The 23,374-nt window shown below is 33.0% G+C and overlaps 2 protein-coding genes across 2 annotated transcripts in view; one reads left to right on the top strand and one right to left on the bottom strand.

Annotated features, from left to right (window-relative positions):
* The window catches only part of LOC130443009 (peptide-N(4)-(N-acetyl-beta-glucosaminyl)asparagine amidase), a 17,637-nt gene extending 13,145 nt beyond the window's left edge, over window positions 1-4,492 (bottom strand). Inside the window, exon 1 of the mRNA XM_056777448.1 lies at window positions 4,478-4,492. The gene's annotated coding sequence lies outside the window, so the exon portion shown is untranslated. The remainder of the gene's footprint in view (window positions 1-4,477) is intronic.
* On the top strand, window positions 2,718-19,564 carry LOC130443008 (dipeptidyl aminopeptidase-like protein 6). The gene is made up of 13 exons (XM_056777446.1): window positions 2,718-2,842; window positions 3,096-3,306; window positions 3,702-3,796; window positions 3,861-3,988; window positions 5,626-5,837; window positions 8,376-8,634; window positions 8,710-8,833; window positions 8,898-9,127; window positions 10,538-11,026; window positions 14,852-15,127; window positions 15,196-15,353; window positions 18,430-18,641; window positions 18,706-19,564. Exons 1-13 carry the CDS (start codon window positions 2,813-2,815, stop codon window positions 18,841-18,843), a joined length of 2,562 nt encoding a protein of 853 aa, XP_056633424.1. The 5' UTR covers window positions 2,718-2,812; the 3' UTR covers window positions 18,844-19,564.
* Window positions 19,565-23,374: the final 3,810 nt, after the last annotated feature.

The following is a 23,374-nucleotide window of genomic DNA, read 5'->3' on the forward strand; positions in this document are numbered from 1 at the left end:
GGGAAAAATAGATTGAAAAAAACAGGGAAAATACCGGAAATATTGGTGGAAATGACAAATTTTTATAAGTTTCGAAAGCAATACGTTCAAAAAAGACTAATTTACTTGGGAATGAAAGCGGACAGACCATTTTTAACTCAAATCAATCTATAGTTACCCCTGAGTGCAATTGGAGACTAATAGCTCAGAAAAAAACAGGGAAAATACCGGAAATATTGGTGGAAATGACAAATTTTTATAAGTTTCGAAAGCAATACGTTCAAAAAAGACTAATTTACTTGGTAATGAAAGCGGACAGACCATTTTCAACTCAAATCAATCTATAGTTACCCCTGAGTGCAATTGGGGAAAAATAGATTGAAAAAAACAGGGAAAATACCGGAAATATTGGTGGAAATGACAAATTTTTATAAGTTTTGAAAGCAATACGTTCAAAAAAGACTAATTTACTTGGGAATGAAAGCGGACAGACCATTTTTAACTCAAATCAATCTATAGTTACCCCTGAGTGCAATTGGAGACTAATAGCTCAGAAAAAAACAGGGAAAATACCGGAAATATTGGTGGAAATGACAAATTTTTATAAGTTTCGAAAGCAATACGTTCAAAAAAGACTAATTTACTTGGTAATGAAAGCGGACAGACCATTTTCAACTCAAATCAATCTATAGTTACCCCTGAGTGCAATTGGGGAAAAATAGATTGAAAAAAACAGGGAAAATACCGGAAATATTGGTGGAAATGACAAATTTTTATAAGTTTCGAAAGCAATACGTTCAAAAAAGACTAATTTACTTGGTAATGAAAGCGGACAGACCATTTTCAACTCAAATCAATCTATAGTTACCCCTGAGTGCAATTGGGGAAAAATAGATCGAAAAAAACAGGGAAAATACCGGAAATATTGGTGGAAATGACAAATTTTTATAAGTTTCGAAAGCAATACGTTCAAAAAAGACTAATTTACTTGGGAATGAAAGCGGACAGACCATTTTTAACTCAAATCAATCTATAGTTACCCCTGAGTGCAATTGGAGACTAATAGCTCAGAAAAAAACAGGGAAAATACCGGAAATATTGGTGGAAATGACAAATTTTTATAAGTTTCGAAAGCAATACGTTCAAAAAAGACTAATTTACTTGGTAATGAAAGCGGACAGACCATTTTCAACTCAAATCAATCTATAGTTACCCCTGAGTGCAATTGGAGACTAATAGCTCAGAAAAAAACAGGGAAAATACCGGAAATATTGGTGGAAATGACAAATTTTTATAAGTTTCGAAAGCAATACGTTCAAAAAAGACTAATTTACTTGGTAATGAAAGCGGACAGACCTTTTTTAACTCAAATCAATCTATAATTACCCCTGAGTGTAATTGGGGACAAATAGATTGAAGAAACAGGGAAAAAACTGGAAATATTGATGGAAATGACAAATTTTTATAAGTTTCGAAAGCAATACGTTCAAAAAAGACTAATTTACTTGGTAATGAAAGCGGACAGACCATTTTCAACTCAAATCAATCTATAGTTACCCCTGAGTGCAATTGGAGACTAATAGCTCAGAAAAAAACAGGGAAAATACCGGAAATATTGGTGGAAATGACAAATTTTTATAAGTTTCGAAAGCAATACGTTCAAAAAAGACTAATTTACTTGGTAATGAAAGCGGACAGACCATTTTCAACTCAAATCAATCTATAATTACCCCTGAGTGTAATTGGGGACAAATAGATTGAAGAAACAGGGAAAAAACTGGAAATATTGATGGAAATGACAAATTTTTATAAGTTTCGAAAGCAATATGTCCAAAAAAAACTAATTTACTTGGGAATGAAAACAGACAGACCTTTTTTAACTCAAATCAATCTATAGTTACCCCTGAGTGCAATTGGGGACAAAAATATTTAGAAAATAGAAAAAAAATGAAAATATTTGGCTTTTTTGAATAGTGGCATGAATAAATCTCTTTTTAGTCGACAAAATGTTTGTGTAATTCCGACTGTAGGAGGATTGTTTGGATTTGGGGATGTTTGGTGAAAATTGAAGCGATTTTGGAGAAAGACTAAATTTGTTGTGGTGGTCAAAAACTTTTGACCGCTAGTGTAAATGAAAATTCAACAGCACGGAATGTTCCTACAACACTTTCGCTACCCTGGTTATTATAATCATGAAAGCGAAATTACAAGTTCCTTGACTCGAGACGGATTTAAATTAACCAAGTTTCGCATGTCAAAAACTGAATTTGATAAGCAGAAAACGCTTGTAGACACGATCAAATAAACAGAAACACGAACTTTAAAATATCATTGAATTATAAATGAGTGAACAGGACCGGAATAAGTTACATTTACACAAATTGATTCAATAAGATTAAATTAGTGGAATATAACAAACTAAACATGAAATTAACCAGCTATATATATCGATAAATCGAGTGTAGTGACCTTCTACGAGAGTTTTTGAAAATTTAGCGAAATAAGACTTTTTTGACTGTAATAATTTGTATTATTTTCTAGAATTGTTGTTGTTACCAATTAATAACCGGGACGAATACAAGGTAATAATAATTAGTCGACTTTCACGGACATTTAATTCATAATCTACAGGGTGGTATAAATAACGTTAAAACACTCTATAATACAAAGAAGAAACATTTAGTGAACCCCCGGTATTGTTTCAGATTTATATTTTCGTCCATTCGTGAAAAAGGAGTATGATTTTGAAAAGACGGCCCGGTTTTAAGTGTACCATGAATTTTTTGGTAAAATTTTGTGCTTCGAGCTGAATACTTATGATATCAAATGAAAAATGGCTGATCACGATCCGTTCGACGACGAGGTGAGTTTCAAATTTAATTTTTCGAGAAAACATCCTTCCAACAAGGTATTTAATATTTCCTAAAAGACAAATGATCAATTTTATAGCAAAAGCCAGTCTCTAAAGACCAAAGACAGCTAACTTTAGTAGAAGAAAATTTTTAGAAGACAAATGACAATTAGTTTTTATAAAAGACAATCTTTACAACAAAAGAGTTTAGTTTTTGCGTATTTTTTTGAAGATTCTAATTCAAATTCCATGATTATTTCGACAGCTAGTGTCCAGTAACACAAACCAAAGAAACTGGAGGGGAATTCTCATTGCTCTGTTGGTGATAGTCGTCGTATTGGCGTTAATAGTAACATCTGTAGTACTATTAACTCCTCCCGACGATGGACCCAGGATAAAAGGAAACAGATTTCAATTAGACGACATCTTGGGTCGAGATTTTCAACCCTTGAAGTTCAACGGAACGTGGATATCAGGTGAGTTCATGATAGAAAAGAATAGAAAAGAAAAGGGTAAAAGGTCGAGGCAATTTATGAATTTCCCTCGCCATTGCCAAATATATTCGGGGCTATTTTGAATCACTTAAAAGAGCAAGTTGACTACCGAGTCTGTTATAATGAAAGATAATTTTTGTCAAGCAAAAACGAGGACAAAAGTGTTCAAAAGAAGATGATAACTACTTGAGGAGTTTATTTCCATTACCCAGTTCCTTGCCATTTGATACAATGATTAGAGTAGCATCCTTGGTGAGCAGATTTAATTCACAGGACTTATTTTTATAGGAGCGCAGAGAAAATAAATTGATTTAATTACACCAAGTAGAAGAAATTCCAAAAAAATATATTTAAATGTAAATTTTTCTCTATTTCAGATGACGAAATTATTTTCAGAGACCATTATGGGGGTATAAGCATTTTGAATGCTTTCAATCTTACAATTAGAACAATTATGTCAAATCAAACGTTTGTAAGTATTAATTTGACTAAAAACGAGCCGAAACATTAGTTGAAATGTTTTTTTTTTCATTAAGTTGCGGTTGAACCCCACACGTTTCCAATTATCCCCTGATCAGAAGTACCTGTTGTTAGCGACCAACGTACAAAAGCTCTTCAGACATTCTTATTTGGCTCAATACAGTATCTACGACGTACAAAGTGGGTAAGTATTGAGAAAAAAAAAACTATTCCGTCTTATACCTAGCTTTAATAAAGCAACCCTTTGTTTTATACTCATAATTAAATTTTCCAGCAACAGAAATTTAGAGTTTGTTGTTTTTCCAACTTCGCCTTGTGTTGTTTTTAATTTGAATGCAAATATATTATCATCTGCACCAATCTCGAGCTCTAATAAAAGCGAAACTTTTTGTTTGTATACTTAAATTAAAAAAATTGAGAAAAGCTTTGATTAAAAGTTAGATAAAGAAAATAAAGGTTCGCTTTAACGCTCATTAAAACACTTTAAATTCATTTATCATACTGTTTTATGTACTTAAAGGTGTTTAAACGACTGCTTTTTCTCGTAGATTTCAAATCAAAATTACTTACATTTTTTTATACAAATCGATAATTTTGAAACTTCTTATATAATATTTGTTCATAAAAAATCCATTGAATACATATTTGAATGTAAAAAATTGTTTTTACTCACCTTTAAATGGAAATAACAGAGGATGCGATAAAAAGAACAATGTTAGGTTAGGATTCACAAAAAGATTAAAATATTGCTGTTAGATATACTTTTATAACACTTTAACTACATAAACACTCTTATTAATAAGAAAATCAATTGTTTATAAGGTTTTTTAATTTATTACACTTTTTAATCACTTTAACGACGCACTTATTCACATAGTTTTTACTATTTTCTAACAGCAAATGAATCATATCGAACAGTTTGAAATTTTCACGCACTGTAAATTATTTTGAAAAATGTTACTACATATTTCTTTAATTAAACAATAAAAAATTACTTAGCTGCGTTTAAAATCATTGCAAACGGTAATATTCGGTTTTTTGAAAGTGGTAGCTTTCAAATGAAATAATAACAACGTTGCCAGACTTCTTTTTACAACTCAATTAAGTTACGTAAATTCCTCATACCATTTAAGAATAATAAAAACGATATTTTCAATAATGTTTTTGTTATTAATTAATTAATTTCAGTGAAAACAAAATTTCTTAGAATAATTATTAGAATATTCGTTAGATATATAATTTCTTTCGATTCTGACAACGCTGAATCGAAATTAATTACTAGAATTCAATTGATGACTATCGGTATCTCTTTTTAACTTTACGGGGGAATAATAACGTATGGGAACGTATGTCGTTATTTAATGATTTTGGTAACGAAAATATTTCTCTAGTGGCTATTTGTGAAACTAATTTTCGACAGATGATTTTACCGGTAAAAAACAGAACGTTTTGTTTATTGTTTTTTGAATATTATTGCAAATTTTCACTATGATTTTATTAACAAATATTTTTGAGAAGAAGTGAAAAAAAAAATATTATGTTACGTCTTCATGATAAACAGTGAAATGTTAATGTGTGTTGGTAAAAATTCGTCGAAGTTAAGCGTCTCTTTTCAACTTCACAATTTACTGCCGAACGTGATTATGCACTTACAGTTGGATGTAATATGGTCACTACAAACCTAAAGGTGTAAAATTGAAATTCTGTTGAACGTAAAAATTACTTTTATTTTAAAATAGTTTTATGACCATTAAAACATTTTCTTAGGTTGCTATCAGCATGGAAATACAACAGAAAATTTTTTATATTTTCATATTGCAGCAATGATTTTTCACTTCGGCCAATACCACAAGATGACGATCATCCCTTTTTATTATTGGCGCAATGGGCGCCGAAAGGACACGCGTTAGTTATGGTGAAGGACTACAATATATTTTATAGGAAAACGCCGACGTCTCACATGGGTTATAAGGTAACCCATACGGCGGTACCAGGAGTAGTCAGTCACGGGGTTCCGGATTGGTTATATGAAGGTAAATACAATTCGTCTTGATTTATTTTTTTCATTGTATAATTGTGGTGTATGTGACATTAACAAAAATCGTTTTAGTAATAAACAGTGTGAGTCATTTGTATTAACAGGATGTCTAGTTGGTATACTTTTCAAAAATTATTTTACTTTTGAATGTGACTAATGACTATAACATAAAATTATCTACAGGCATAAAGGGTGTTCCGAAAATCGAGTAAAGACGTTCGATTTAACAAAATTTCTTGTATTCGTTTATCACTTTTGAGACATCCTGTATGGGGGTGAATAAATCACATACAGGATGTCCCTCAAATGAAAAATAAGGCGTTTGTTTTGGGAAAATGGTATGTTTGACAAGTTTATTTATTTTTGAGACATCCCATGTATTGATTTTAATAATTTTACATACAGGTTGTCTCAAAAATTAGAAATTAGCGTATTCATTTTGGAAAATTCATATACTTGACGGGGTTGATCATTTTTGAGACATCCTGTATTGATGTTAATAATTTTACATACAGATTGTCTCAAAAATGAAAAATAAGCGTATCGTTCTGGAAAAATCATATATCTAACAGGGTTACTCTATTTTGAGACATCCTTTATTGAGGTTAATGAATTTACATACAGGATGTCCCTCAAATGAAAAATAAGGCGTTCGTCTTGGGAAAATGGTATGTTTGACAAGTTTATTTATTTTTGAGACATCCTGTATCGATATTAATAATTTTACATACAGGTTGTCTCAAAAATGAAAAACAGGACATTTGATCAGGAAAAATAGTATATTTGACAGGTTGAACCATTTTTCAGACATTCTGTATGACTGTTAATATTTAAAGGTACAGGATGTCCCAAAAATCAAATACAGAACGTTCGATTGAAATAAAATCATATATTTAACAGATGGTTTAATAAATTTCGAGACATCCTTTTATTGATGTAGATAATTTTTTATACAGAATGTTCCAAAAATCGAAAAAATTGATCTAGAAAAGTAAAGTAGCGTTTCTCGACTCATTCATCTACTTTTGGGACATACTGTATATTTTTTCTGCTTAGTTGGATTCCCAACACGTATTAATCCGTTCTAAATTTGTTTATAACTTTACAGGATGTCCCAAAATTAAATATATTGAATTTCGTTTTAAAAGAATCGTTTTTCGACTCGTTTATCCACTTTTGGGACATACTGTATATTCGTCCTGCTTAGTTGGGCTCTCTACACGTATTAATTCGTTCTAAATTTGTTTATAACCTTACAGGATGTCCCAAAATTAAATATATTGAATTTCGTTTAAAAAGAATCGTTTTTCGACTCGTTTATCCACTTTCGGGACATACTGTATATTCGTCCTGCTTAGTTGGGTTATCTACACGTATTAATCCGTTCTAAATTTGTTTATAACCTTACAGGATGTCCCAAAATTGAATATATTGAATTTCGTTTTAAAAGAATCGTTTTTCGACTCGTTTATCTACTTTTGGGACATACTGTATATTCGTCCTGCTTATTTGGATTCCCAACACGCATTAATCCGTTCTAAATTTGTTTATAACCTTACAGGATGTCCCAAAAGTGAATATATTGAATTTCGTTTTAAAAGAATCGTTTTTCGACTCGTTTATCTACTTTCGGGACATACTGTATATTCGCCCTGCTTAGTTGGGTTATCTACACGTATTAATCCGTTCTAAATTTGTTTATAACCTTACAGGATGTCCCAAAATTGAATATATTGAATTTCGTTTTAAAAGAATCGTTTTTCGACTCGTTTATCTACTTTCGGGACATACTGTATATTCGTCCTGCTTAGTTGGGTTATCTACACGTATTAATCCGTTCTAAATTTGTTTATAACCTCACAGGATGTCCCAAAATTAAATATATTGAATTTCGTTTAAAAAGAATCGTTTTTCGACTCGTTTATCTACTTTCGGGACATACTGTATATTCGTCCTGCTTAGTTGGGTTATCTACACGTATTAATCCGTTCTAAATTTGTTTATAACCTCACAGGATGTCCCAAAATTAAATATATTGAATTTCGTTTAAAAAGAATCGTTTTTCGACTCGTTTATCTACTTTCGGGACATACTGTATATTCGCCCTGCTTAGTTGGGTTATCTACACGTATTAATCCGTTCTAAATTTGTTTATAACTTTACAGGATGTCCCAAAATTAAATATATTGAATTTCGTTTAAAAAGAATCGTTTTTCGACTCGTTTATCTACTTTCGGGACATACTGTATATTCGCCCTGCTTAGTTGGGTTATCTACACGTATTAATCCGTTCTAAATTTGTTTATAACTTTACAGGATGTTCCAAAATTAAATATATTGAATTTCGTTTTAAAAGAATCGTTTTTCGACTCGTTTATCCACTTTTGGGACATACTGTATATTCGTACCGCTTAGTTGCGTTCACTTTTCCCCCGTAATGTGGCGTTTGCTCGCATATTCACGCATTTGTCGACCATTCTAGACTGTTCCGATTGTGTTCGAGGAATCAACGATAAAAAATTCGTTGTTTCAGAGGAAATTCTCGGTAGCAATTCCGCCGTATGGATGTCCGCCGACGGTATGTTGATGGTATTCGCCTCGTTTAACGATAGTTTGGTGGAAGAACTAAGATTTCCTTGGTACGGTTCCGGATTATATCCGGATATTAGATCGCTGAGGTACCCGAAACCGGGTACCAGAAATCCTCAAGTCGTACTAACCGTTGCCGATCTCGCCGATACGTCTAATATCAAAATGAAACCCGTTTCGCCGCCCACCGTTATAGCGCGCAGGTATTCCAACGACGTTTTTCGATTTCGAGTTTTGTATTTTCCATTTTTTTTTTGTTTTTTTTTTCGAAATTGCAGCGACCACTACTTCACCGCCGTCACGTGGATAAGTTCGACGGAAATCAGCGTGGTCTGGTTGAATCGTCCCCAAAACTTATCGGTAATAACCATTTGCTCGAGTCCTAAATGGGACTGTAGAGAGGTGGGTATTAAAGTGTCATTTACCGAATAACCTGGACGTCCTGTATATTGACGTGGTGTTTTAGACGCAGCGCATCACGAACGACGGTCACGGTTGGGTGGATATGGGCGACAGTCCCGTATTCGGGACGGATAGTTCGAAATATATCACGATAGCTCCAGTCAGGGACGGGGCGGCGGGAAATTTTCGACACGCCGTCGCCGTTAATATTCCGAAACGTCGTTTTATACCTCTGACTCACGGAAGATTCGAAATTTCGAGGATACTCACTTGGGATCATTCGAATGATGTTATGTGAGTATTATCTTTTATACGGAAAATTTGACAATATTTGGAATATCTTCTAAATTCCAATCTGGATCGTAAAAAATGTTTTCACATTCGCAAATTCATATTAAATCTATTTATTCATTACTTTATTACCCAATTTATTTATTTATATCCTTTTAATCATTTACGTATTCATTCAATTATTTATTTAATTATTTATCCAATTTTTCAACCATCAATTCACTTATTTATTCAACCATTCACTTATTTTATCATTTATTGCTTTATTTATTCATTATTTCATTTATTCATTTATTATTCAATTTATTTATTTATATCTTCACTTATTTTTTTAATCATTTGCGTATTTATTTAATTATTTATTCAATTTTTCAATCATCAATCCACTTATTTATTTAACCATTGACTTATTTTCTCATTTATTGTTTTGTTTATTATTCAATTTATTTATTTATATCCTCACTTACTTTTTTAATCATTTACGTATTCATTCAATTATTTATTTAATTATTTATCCAATTTTTCAACCATCAATCCACTTATTTATTCAACCATTCACTTATTTTATCATTTATTGCTTTATTTATTCATTATTTCATTTATTTATTTATTATTCAATTTATTTATTTATATCTTCACTATTTTCTTAATCATTTGCGTATTTATTTAATTATTTATTCAATTTTTCAATCATCAATCCACTTATTTATTTAACCATTGACTTATTTTCTCATTTATTGATTTATTTATTATCAATTTATTTATTTATATCCTCACTTACTTTTTTAATCATTTACGTATTCATTCAATTATTTCTTTAATTATTTATCCAATTTTTCAACCATCAATTCACTTATTTATTCAACCATTCACTTATTTTATCATTTATTGCTTTATTTATTCATTATTTCATTTATTCATTTATTATTCAATTTATTTATTTATATCTTCACTTATTTTCTTAATCATTTACGCATTTATTTAATTATTTATTCAATTTTTCAATCATCAATCCACTTATTTATTTAACCATTCACTTATTTTATCATTTATTGATTTATTTATTCATTATTTCATTTATTATTCAATTTATTTATTTATATCTTCACTTATTTTCTTAATTATTTACGTATTTATTTAATTATTTATTCAATTTTTCAATCATCAATCCACTAATTTATTTAACCATTCACTTATTTTCTCATTTATTGATTTCTTTGGTCACTTATTTATTCATTTACTTATTTAATCATTTATTTATTCATTCTTCAATCGATCTATCTATTTATAAATTTATTTAAACATCTATTCATTTATTTCTTTGATCACTTATTTATTCAATTATTTATTTATTCATGTACTCATTCACTTATTTATCTCCTTCGAAATGGACCGAAAAAAAAATGATTCCAGATATTTCCTGGGAATCCCCGAAGGAAAACCGGGTCAATTGCATCTGTACAGGGTAGCATCGGTACCGCCTAGAACGGGCGCTTCCTTACCCCCTCCCGTATGCCTGACGTGCGCGAAAGAACCCGCGCCGACCCAACCGCCGTTCATATCTCTCGACGAGAATATCTACAGGGTAAAAACGAGCGGTTGGGACGAGGAGGACGAGGACGTCGTTCTTACCACTCCGCCAACGAGACGGCGTAGAAGAAAACAGAAAGCCGTCGATAAGGAACCGCCTTGTTTGTACCACAACGCGATATTCAGTCCGAATTCCGCTTATTACGTATTGGAATGTTTGGGGCCCGGTATACCGACTAGCGCGTTGTACAAAACTGGTATGCCGAAATCGAAGCTGTTGATGTGGCTTCAGAATAACACGGAATTAAGGGAGAGGGTGGAAGATATGGCGATGCCGCAGATGAGGACGTTTCCGGTGCACATATCCGGAGGGTGAGTATTTTTTACGTCGATAGATGGAGATACCGATTTAGTATCATTAATATTTATTAATAATTAGAGCGAATCGGAGTTGGTAAATTGGAGTGGGAGAATTCGTTTACTAAAAACTTTGAGTTGGAAAAATGGTTTTTGAGAACGTTTGAATTGAAAAAGTCGTTTTCTGACAGATTTTGAATTGGAAAATTCGTTTTTTTTTGAAACTTTGGGTTGAAAAATGGCTTTTGAGAAAGTTGGTGTTGGAAAATCGGCTTTTAGAGTTGGGAAATTCGTTTTTGAGAAAGTTGAAGCTGGGAAATTAGTTTTTGGAGAAAATTTGAGTTGGAAAAATCGTTTTTGAGAAGGTTTTAGTTGAAGATATCGTGCTCTGACCGAATTAGAGTTGAAAAATTCATTTCTCCGCGAAATTTGAGTCGGAAAAGTAGATTTTGAGAAATTTAGAACGTGAAAGTGGTTTTTTGACAAAATTAGAGTTGGAGTAGTCGTTTTCGACAAAATTGGAGTGGGAGAATTCGTTTACTAAAAACTTTGAGTTGGAAAAGTGGTTTTTGAAAAAGTTAGAGCTTGGAAATTAGTTTTTGGAGAAAATTTGAGTTGGAAAAATCGTTTTTGAGGAGATTGGAGTGTGAAAGTGGCTTTCTGAACAAATTAGAGTTGGAGCAGTCGCTTTCGACAAAATTGGAGTAGGAAAATTCGTTTACTAAAAATTTTGAGTTGGAAAAATGGTTTTTGAGAACGTTTGAATTGAAAAAGTCGTTTTCTGACAGATTTTGAATTGGAAAATTCGTTTTTTTTTGAAACTTTGGGTTGAAAAATGGCTTTTGAGAAAGTTGGTGTTGGAAAATCGGCTTTTAGAGTTGGGAAAGTCGTTTTTGAGAAAGTTGAAGTTGGGAAATTAGTTTTTGGAGAAAATTTGAGTTGGAAAAGTCGTTTTCTGACAGATTTTGAATTGGAAAATTCGTTTTTTTGAAACTTTGAGTTTAAAAATGGCTTTTGAGAAAGTTGGTGTTGGAAAATCGGCTTTTAGAGTTGGGAAAGTCGTTTTTGAGAAAGTTGAAGCTGGGAAATTAGTTTTTGGAGAAAATTTGAGTTGGAAAAGTCGTTTTCTGACAGATTTTGAATTGGAAAATTCGTTTTTTTGAAACTTTGGGTTTAAAAATGGCTTTTGAGAAAGTTGGTGTTGGAAAATCGGCTTTTAGAGTTGGGAAAGTCGTTTTTGAGAAAGTTGAAGCTGGGAAATTAGTTTTTGGAGAAAATTTGAGTTGGAAAAGTCGTTTTCTGACAGATTTTGAATTGGAAAATTCGTTTTTTTGAAACTTTGGGTTTAAAAATGGCTTTTGAGAAAGTTGGTGTTGGAAAATCGGCTTTTAGAGTTGGGAAAGTCGTTTTTGAGAAAGTTGAAGTTGGGAAATTAGTTTTTGGAGAAAATTTGAGTTGGAAAAGTCGTTTTCTGACAGATTTTGAATTGGAAAATTCGTTTTTTTGAAACTTTGGGTTTAAAAATGGCTTTTGAGAAAGTTGGTGTTGGAAAATCGGCTTTTAGAGTTGGGAAAGTCGTTTTTGAGAAAGTTGAAGCTGGGAAATTAGTTTTTGGAGAAAATTTGAGTTGGAAAAGTCGTTTTCTGACAGATTTTGAATTGGAAAATTCGTTTTTTTGAAACTTTGGGTTTAAAAATGGCTTTTGAGAAAGTTGGTGTTGGAAAATCGGCTTTTAGAGTTGGGAAAGTCGTTTTTGAGAAAGTTGAAGTTGGGAAATTAGTTTTTGGAGAAAATTTGAGTTGGAAAAGTCGTTTTCTGACAGATTTTGAATTGGAAAATTCGTTTTTTTGAAACTTTGAGTTTAAAAATGGCTTTTGAGAAAGTTGGTGTTGGAAAATCGGCTTTTAGAGTTGGGAAAGTCGTTTTTGAGAAAGTTGAAGCTGGGAAATTAGTTTTTGGAGAAAATTTGAGTTGGAAAAGTCGTTTTCTGACAGATTTTGAATTGGAAAATTCGTTTTTTTGAAACTTTGGGTTTAAAAATGGCTTTTGAGAAAGTTGGTGTTGGAAAATCGGCTTTTAGAGTTGGGAAAGTCGTTTTTGAAAAAGTTGAAGCTGGGAAATTAGTTTTTGGAGAAAATTTGAGTTGGAAAAGTCGTTTTCTGACAGATTTTGAATTGGAAAATTCGTTTTTTTGAAACTTTGGGTTTAAAAATGGCTTTTGAGAAAGTTGGTGTTGGAAAATCGGCTTTTAGAGTTGGGAAAGTCGTTTTTGAAAAAGTTGAAGCTGGGAAATTAGTTTTTGGAGAAAATTTGAGTTGGAAAAGTCGTTTTCTGACAGATTTTGAATTGGAAAATTCGTTTTCTTGAAACTTTGAGTTTAAAAATGGCTTTTGAGAAAGTTGGTGTTGGAAAATCGGCTTTTAGAGTTGGGAAAGTCGTTTTTGAGAAAGTTGAAGCTGGGAAATTAGTTTTTGGAGAAAATTTGAGTTGGAAAAGTCGTTTTCTGACAGATTTTGAATTGGAAAATTCGTTTTTTTGAAACTTTTGGTTTAAAAATGGCTTTTGAGAAAGTTGGTGTTGGAAAATCGGCTTTTAGAGTTGGGAAAGTCGTTTTTGAGAAAGTTGAAGCTGGGAAATTTGTTTTTGAGGAAAGCTAGAGTTGGAAAGTCGTTTTTGAGGCTGAAGATGAAAAAATCGTTTTTCAACATAAATAGAATTGTTTATTAACAAAATTAGAGTTGGAAAAGTCGTTTTTTGACAGAATTAGAGTTGGAGAATTCGCTATCGATTAAATTTATCGTAAAATTTGAATTGGAAAACGCATTTCTGACAAATTTGGAGCTGGAAAACGCATTTCTGACAAATTTGGAGCTGGAAAATTCGTTTTTGACAAATTTGGAGCTGGAAAATTCGTTTTTAACAAATTTGGTGTTAGATTATTCGTTGTTGGAGTTGGAGAAGTTGTTTTTTCGCGTAACTGGAGTTGGAAAAATAGTTTTTGAGAAAGTTGTGGTTGGAGATGTCGATTTTGGAGAAATTTGAAGTTGAAAAAGTCGTTTTTTGCAACATTAGAGTTGGAAAAGCCTTTGTTGAGAAAATTGGACTGTGAAAATTCGTATTTAGAGAATATTATAGCTAGAGAAATCGCTTTTCACAAAATTGTTGTTGGAAAATTAATTTTCTAAAAGCTTAGAGCTGGATAAGTGGCTTTTGAAAAAGTTGAGGTTGGAAAATTCGATTTTGGAGAAAATTATAGTTGAAAAAGTTGTTTTTTGAGAAAGCTGGAGTTTGAAAAATCTTTTTTGGATAAAATTAGAGTAGGCAAACCCTTTTTTGATAAAGTTAAAGTTGGAGAAGCGGCTTTTGACAAAATTGGAGTTCTAAAATTCATTTAGTAGAAACTTTTAATTCGAAAAGTGATTTTTGAGAAAGTTAGAGACTGGAAAATTGATTTTTGAGGAAAATTATTGTTATAAAAGTCCGTTTTTTCGCAAAATTTGAGTTGGAGGAGGAAAAGTCGCTTTAATCCTTCAATTACACCGACTAGTATGGAAACCACCCCATTTATCAACATGCAATCATCGCTTCCGGGGTTTTTGCCGCACCGGTAACATTTCGGCTGGTGTAAAAACGCCCTTATCATTATCCGCTAATGTGAAAATGCCCATGAAAACCAATTATTCATTAACATATGATCAAGCCTTCATCTCCAGCGGCGTATTTGCGGTACCGGCGCCGTATCGTTTGATGTAAACACACCCTTATTCGATAACTGCCTCAAACCATATTTTTCTCCAAAATTTATCGATCAATAATTTTTTTTTTTGACTTGATTCTCAGTTATCAAGCCCAAATTCGTCTTCATCTGCCTCCGGGGCTACGAGAAGACGAAATAACCAGATACCCTTTGATAGTTCAAGTATACGGTGCACCGGGTAGTCAATTGGTCACCGAAAGATGGCGGGTTGATTGGAACACTTATTTAGCGGGAAACAAGGATTATATTGTGGCCCAAATAGACGGCAGGGGTACCGGCGGTCAAGGACATAGGATACTACACAAAGTTTATTATAAATTGGGATCCTTAGAAGTGGCGGATCAGCTGGAAGTTACGGAGTAAGTTCGTTTTTGGGGCGGGAGGGGTCGTAGTTTCGGGTTTTATTGATGTTTGTTTTCTTCGGCAGGTACTTGAGGGACACGCAGCATTTTATCGATAAACGACGCGTCGCCGTTTGGGGCTGGAGCTACGGGGGATTCGTGGCGGCATTGGCTTTAGCTAGTCCCAAGAAAGTTTTTCGATGTGCCGTAGCCGTGTCCCCTGTAACTAATTGGAAATTATACGGTAATTGTCTTTATTTCAATGATTTTTTTTTCATTTTTCATCCAATTAGGGATTGTTCGACTAAATATGTGGCGGTCGAGCCGAGCCGCTCGGCGCGAACATTCGTTGAATTTTCAATTAAGCTCTGACAATAACTTTGTTTGAATTTGGACATGGAAAACGCATTTTTTCAACGGAAAGATACCTGGAAAAACATATTTAAATGAATTAGGATTTTTTTGACAACATTTAGACCTGGAATAGTCATTTATTGACTTGTGACTAATATATTTTTTTAATGTAGACTTGGAAAAACTGTTTTCTGATTAATTTTCGACTCTAGTTTCATTTTTTCTTGAAGATTTTGACTTTGAAAAGCCATTTCTGTTCAAATTCCGCTTGGAAGTCATTTTTACGAGAATTTTTTTTTGTCTTTTAGTGCAAATTCGACTTTCGAGTAATATTTTTGACAAATTATGACCTGGAAAAGCCGTTTCTGTCGAAATTCGACTCTGGAGTCATTTTTTTGAAAGATTTTGACTGTGGAGTCATTTTTTTGAAAGATTTTGACTTGGAACAATCATTTCTCTCCAAATTCGACTTTGGGCTCATTTTTTTGACAAATTTTGATTTTGGAATGATTTTTTTGACAAATTTTGACCTGGAAATGCCGTTTATGTCGAAATTCGACTCTGGAGTCATTTTTTTGAAAGATTTTGACTGTGGAGTTATTTTTTTGAAAGATTTAGACTTGGAAAAGTCATTTCTGTCCAAATTCGACTTTGGGGTCATTTTTTTTTGACAAATTTTGACCTGGAAAAGCCGTTTATGTCGAAATTCGACTTTGGAGCCATTTTTTTTTACAAATTTTGATTTTGGAATGATTTTTTTGACAAATTTTGACCTGGAAAAGCCGTTTCTGTCGAAATACGACTCGGGAGTCATTTTTTTAGAAGATTTTGACTTTGAAGTTATATTTTTTGAAAGATTTAGACTTGGAAAAGTCATTTCTGTCCAAATTCGACTTTGGGGTCATTTTTTTTTGACAAATTTTGACCTGGAAAAGCCGTTTATGTCGAAATTCGACTCTGGAGTCATTTTTTTGAAAGATTTTGACTGTGGAGTTATTTTTTTGAAAGATTTAGACTTGGAAAAGTCATTTCTGTCCAAATTCGACTTTGGGGTCATTTTTTTTTGACAAATTTTGACCTGGAAAAGCCGTTTATGTCGAAATTCGACTTTGGAGCCATTTTTTTTTACAAATTTTGATTTTGGAATGATTTTTTTGACAAATTTTGACCTGGTAAAGCCGTTTCTGTCGAAATACGACTCGGGAGTCATTTTTTGGGAGATTTTAACTTTGGGAGTTATTTTTTTTGAAAGATTTAGACTTGGAAAAGTCCTTTCTGTCCAAATTCGACTTTGGGGTCATTTTTTTTTTGACAAATTTTGACCTGGAAAAGCCGTTTCTGTCGAAATACGACTCGGGAGTCATTTTTTTTAGAAGATTTTGACTTTGAAGTTATATTTTTTGAAAGATTTAGACTTGGAAAAGTCATTTCTGTCCAAATTCGACTTTGGGGTCATTTTTTTTTGACAAATTTTGACCTGGAAAAGCCGTTTCTGTCGAAATACGACTCGGGAGTCATTTTTTTAGAAGATTTTGACTTTGAAGTTATATTTTTTGAAAGATTTAGACTTGGAAAAGTCATTTCTGTCCAAATTCGACTTTGGGGTCATTTTTTTTTGACAAATTTTGACCTGGAAAAGCCGTTTATGTCGAAATTCGACTTTGGAGCCATTTTTTTTACAAATTTTGATTTTGGAATGATTTTTTTGACAAATTTTGACCTGGAAAAGCCGTTTCTGTCGAAATACGACTCGGGAGTCATATTTTTAGAAGATTTTGACTTTGAAGTTATATTTTTTGAAAGATTTAGACTTGGAAAAGTCCTTTCTGTCCAAATTCGACTTTGCGGTCATTTTTTTTGACAAATTTTGACCCGGAAAAGCCGTTTATGTCGAAATTCGACTTTGGGGTAATTTTTTTTGACAAATTTTGATTTTGGAATGATTTTTTTGACAAATTTTGACCTGGAAATGCCGTTTATGTCGAAATTCGACTCTGGAGTCATTTTTTTAGAAGATTTTGACTTTGAAGTTATATTTTTTGAAAGATTTAGACTTGGAAAAGTCATTTCTGTCCAAATTCGACTTTGGGGTCATTTTTTTTTGACAAATTTTGACCTGGAAAAGCCGTTTATGTCGAAATTCGACTTTGGAGCCATTTTTTTTACAAATTTTGATTTTGGAATGATTTTTTTGACAAATTTTGACCTGGAAAAGCCGTTTCTGTCGAAATACGACTCGGGAGTCATTTTTTTAGAAGATTTTGACTTTGAAGTTATATTTTTTGAAATATTTAGACTTGGAAAAGTCATATCTGTCCAAATTCGACTTTGGGGTAATTTTTTTTGACAAATTTCGATTTTGGAATAATTTTTTTGACAAATTTTTACTTAGGTAAGCTATTTTTATCAAAATTCGACTCTAGAGTCATTTTTTTGCCAAAATTGGACTTGAAATAAACCATTTTAATGGACATAATTGGATCTAAACCATGTTTTCCAAAATTCATCTTAAAAAAGGTCCATAAAAACAGTTGTTGCACAAATTTAGACTTGAAAAAGCCAAATTTCACTCGGAAAAGTCTTTTTTGGACACACATGGATCTCGTAAAAAGAATTTTCAAGTAGACATTAGACCTGGAAAGTCATATCATCGATAATCAATGACATAAACATTTTATTATCGATATTATCATTGTTTGAGTCACGAAAAAGTGGCGAGACTAGTCGGTTTTGATCGATTTTAATCGATTTTGATCGGTTTTTGATCGATTTAATTGAATTTGATCGGTTTTGATCGATTTTAATTGAATTGATCGGTTTTAATCGATTTTGATCGGTTTTGATCGATTTTAATTGAATTTGATCGATTTTAATCGGTTTTGATCGATTTAATCGATTTTAATTGAATTTGATCGATTCTGATCGGTTTTGTACGAATTTAATCGATTTGATCGATTTTCCATTAGATTCGGCGTACACGGAAAGATTCATGGGTCTACCGAACGTAACCGACAATTACAAAGGTTACGAAGAAGCGGACGTGAGCAAAAAAGCGGAACAGCTAAAAGACAAAATGTTCTATTTGATACACGGTACCGCCGACGATAACGTCCACCTACAACAATCGATGGCGCTGGTTAGGGCACTGTCGGAAGCCGGAACGCTCTTCAGACAACAGGTGACGCGCCTGTGCGACTATAAACTTCAGCTCGAACGATTTTTTTTTTTTTGTTATTTTCCAGATCTACCCCGACGAAAGTCACAATCTTGGCGGCGTGAAGCGACATCTCTACGAAAGTATGGGGGATTTTTTGGAGGACTGTTTCAGGAAGCAAGTACCGCCGGAATTCAAAGCCGGTTTGAGGAATTACGCGGATTAGGGGACGAAGAAGAGGAAGCGTTCCGGGATCGGAATGTGATTCAAGTGCCAAATTTTCGAATGCCGATCAGTCAAAATGTCGTAACGGGATCGCGAAGATATCGACTTTACCCCGTATACGGTGGTAACGTGATTTACGACGTTGTTCGGGGCAACGTTTGGCAACGTCGGAATTCCGTTATCGTCTATGGTACGAGGTGGAGAGTTGGTATATTTCGATCGCGCCGCGTATAATTAATTTAAGAATTTTGCGGCGGGGAATTTTTTTATCGTTTTATCCGACTCAGATTTGGGAAAACTTTTTTTTTTTTGTTTTTTGTTTTTGGGCAAATTGGGCTTGGACAAGTCGACAAAAAAAGTGATATGGAAAAAAGTTTAGGTCTGGAGGGACGATTTTTTGGGGGAAATTACGATTTTGTGGCGAGGAAAAGTCATTTTTTGGGAAAATCGTTTTTGGATTATTGTTTTTGTCGAAAGTTGATCGTTTTTTTGACGATTTTAGACTCGGAAAATTCATTTTTAGACTGAAATTAAAGCTTTAATCGTTTTAGTTCGAATAAGATTTGAGGAAAACCTTTTTTAAACGAAATTATACATTTGAAGGCCTTTTTTTGGAAAATTTATGAGTCGAAAAACATTTATAGATTATATTAAACCGTTAAATCCCATATTTTGGTGTTTTTAGATCTATAATTCAACCTTGAAATTTGTTTTTAGACGAAATTAGACCTTTAAAGGTGTTTTTAGACGAAGTTGGACCTTTAAATCCCATATTTTGGTGATTTAGATCTAATTCAACCTTGAAATTTGTTTTTAGACGAAATTAGACCTTTAAAATTGTTTCTTGACTATCTTAGACTTGAAAAAAGTTACTTTTAGGCAAAAATTAGGTCTTCAAAATCGTTTTGGACTAAATTGAACTTGAGGGAAGCCATTTTTAGGAAGAAATTTGATATCGAAACTTTTTTTCTGAAAAAATTACCCTTTTTGCCACCATTAGATGAATTTTGCCGAAAACCTTAACTGGAAATGCCATTTTTGAACAAAATTGTGGACGGAAAAGAATTTTTTCGACAAAATTACATTTTGAAAACCCTTTTTGCCCCTATTAGATGAATTTTGCGGAAAATCCTTCTGGAAACAATAATTTTTCAACAAAATTAAACTCGGAAAAGAATTTTTTCGGCAAAATTCCATTTTGAAAGCCCTTTTTGCTATCATCAGATGAATTTTGCCGAAAACCTCACTGGAAATGCCATTTTTGGACAAAATTGTGGGCGGAAAAGAATTTTTTCGACAAAATTCCACTTTGAAAACCCTTTTTGCCACCATTAGATGAATTTTGCCGAAAACCTTAACTGGAAATGCCATTTTTGGACAAAATTGTGGCCGGAAAAGAATTTTTTCGACAAAATTCCACGTTGAAAACCCCTTTTTGCCACCATTAGATGAATTTTGCCGAAAACCTTAATTGGAAATGCCATTTTTGGACAAAATTGTAGACTGAAAAGAATTTTTTCGACAAAATTCCACGTTGAAAACCCTTTTTGCCACCATTAGATGAATTTTGCCGAAAACCTTAACTGGAAATGCCATTTTTGGACAAAATTGTGGCCGGAAAAGAATTTTTTCGACAAAATTCCACGTTGAAAACCCTTTTTGCCACCATTAGATGAATTTTGCCGAAAACCTTAACTGGAAATGCCATTTTTGGACAAAATTGTGGCCGGAAAAGAATTTTTTCGACAAAATTCCACGTTGAAAACCCTTTTTGCCACCATTAGATGAATTTTGCCGAAAACCTTAACTGGAAATGCCATTTTTGGACAAAATTGTGGCCGGAAAAGAATTTTTTCGACAAAATTCCACGTTGAAAACCCTTTTTGCCACCATTAGATGAATTTTGCCGAAAACCTTAACTGGAAATGCCATTTTTGGACAAAATTGTGGCCGGAAAAGAATTTTTTCGACAAAATTCCACGTTGAAAACCCTTTTTTGCCACCATTAGATGAATTTTGCCGAAAACCTTAACTGGAAATGCCATTTTTGGACAAAATTGTGGCCGGAAAAGAATTTTTTCGACAAAATTCCACGTTGAAAACCCTTTTTGCCACCATTAGATGAATTTTGCCGAAAACCTTAACTGGAAATGCCATTTTTGGACAAAATTGTGGCCGGAAAAGAATTTTTTCGACAAAATTCCACGTTGAAAACCCTTTTTGCCACCATTAGATGAATTTTGCCGAAAACCTTAACTGGAAATGCCATTTTTGGACAAAATTGTGGCCGGAAAAGAATTTTTTCGACAAAATTCCACGTTGAAAACCCTTTTTGCCACCATTAGATGAATTTTGCCGAAAACCTTAACTGGAAATGCCATTTTTGGACAAAATTGTGGCCGGAAAAGAATTTTTTCGACAAAATTCCACGTTGAAAACCCTTTTTGCCACCATTAGATGAATTTTGCCGAAAACCTTAACTGGAAATGCCATTTTTGGACAAAATTGTGGCCGGAAAAGAATTTTTTCGACAAAATTCCACGTTGAAAACCCTTTTTGCCACCATTAGATGAATTTTGCCGAAAACCTTAACTGGAAATGCCATTTTTGGACAAAATTGTGGCCGGAAAAGAATTTTTTCGACAAAATTCCACGTTGAAAACCCTTTTTGCCACCATTAGATGAATTTTGCCGAAAACCTTAACTGGAAATGCCATTTTTGGACAAAATTGTGGCCGGAAAAGAATTTTTTCGACAAAATTCCACGTTGAAAACCCTTTTTTGCCACCATTAGATGAATTTTGCCGAAAACCTTAACTGGAAATGCCATTTTTGGACAAAATTGTGGCCGGAAAAGAATTTTTTCGACAAAATTCCACGTTGAAAACCCTTTTTGCCACCATTAGATGAATTTTGCCGAAAACCTTAACTGGAAATGCCATTTTTGGACAAAATTGTGGCCGGAAAAGAATTTTTTCGACAAAATTCCACTTTGAAAACCCCTTTTTGCCACCATTAGATGAATTTTGCCAAAAACCTTAACTGGAAATGCCATTTTTGGACAAAATTGTGCACGGAAAAGAATTTTTTTCGGCAAAATTACTCTTTGAAAATCCGTATTGGCACATTTAAATGAATTTAAGTCATTTTTGGGCAAAATTACAGTTTTGAAGGCATAATTTTTGTGGAGATTTGACTTTGAAAAGCCCCAATTTTAGTTAAATTATCGGATTTCTGGAATGTTCCGTTAGTCTGAGTCGGATAGCGATAAAATTCGAGGAGAAAATATGCGGAAATTGAAACAAATCGACGCGGCGCTGCATATCTCGAATAATTTTCATAATTAATAATTAATAAAAGAGAAAGCGTTTTCTTCTCATTTCTCTTTTTTTTTTCTTTCGACTTTTCGAGTCACCTGTATATATGAAAATGTACTTTTGAGTTCTTGAACCGACCAAACAACCATTCGTAGATTTAAGATTATTAGTGAGAAGGTGGAATCTCGGTTGAATAATCATTTATCGAAAACAAAAAATTTATATTGACGATGAAGTCGATTCCGAAATGTTTTACGGTAAAATTCTAGTGGAAAAATCGATTTTTTACAAAATTTCATTGCGAAAAGCCTTCGTTTTGATTACGTTTGTGTTTTAAAGGCTTTTTTGACCGCATTAGACTTTGAAAAGCCTTTTTCCTGTTCATTTTAGAATTTTAAAAGCCTTTATAGACCTAATCACACGATTTTCTCACCATATTAGAAATCGAAAACCCTTTTTTGACCATATTCGACGTTGAAAAGTCTTTATAACCACTTAGGACCTTTGAAAGTCCTTTCAAAACTCAGGTTTCAGCCCATTAGATGTTGAAAAGCCCTTTTCGGGTCGATTAAACATTGAAAATCCCGTTTTTGAGTCCATTAGACGTCCAAAAGTCCTTTTTGTGCCCATTAGACGTTGAAAAACCCTTTTCGAATTGATTGAACATTGAAAATCCCGTTTTTGAGCCCATTAGACGTCCAAAAATCCTTTTTTGGACTCATTAGAAGTTGAAAAACCCTTTTCGGATTGATTGAACATTGAAAATCCCGTTTTTGAGCCTATTAGACGTCCAAAAATCCTTTTTTGGACTCATTAGAAGTTGAAAAACCCTTTTCGGATTGATTGAACACTGAAAATCCCATTTTTGAGTCTATTAGACGTCTAAAAGTCCTTTTTGTGTCCATTAGATGTTGAAAAACCCTTTTCGAATTGATTGAACATTGAAAATCCCGTTTTTGAGCCCATTAGACGTCCAAAAATTCTTTTTTGGACTCATTAGAAGTTGAAAAACCCTTTTCGAATTGATTGAACATTGAAAATCCCGTTTTTGAGCCTATTAGACGTCCAAAAATCCTTTTTTGGACTCATTAGAAGTTGAAAAACCCTTTTCGGATTGATTGAACATTGAAAATCCCATTTTTGAGTCTATTAGACGTCTAAAAGTCCTTTTTGTGTCCATTAGATGTTGAAAAACCCTTTTCGAATTGATTGAAC

The sequence above is a fragment of the Diorhabda sublineata genome, chromosome 4 (genome assembly GCF_026230105.1).
Source record: "Diorhabda sublineata isolate icDioSubl1.1 chromosome 4, icDioSubl1.1, whole genome shotgun sequence".
Lineage (NCBI taxonomy): Eukaryota > Metazoa > Arthropoda > Insecta > Coleoptera > Chrysomelidae > Diorhabda > Diorhabda sublineata.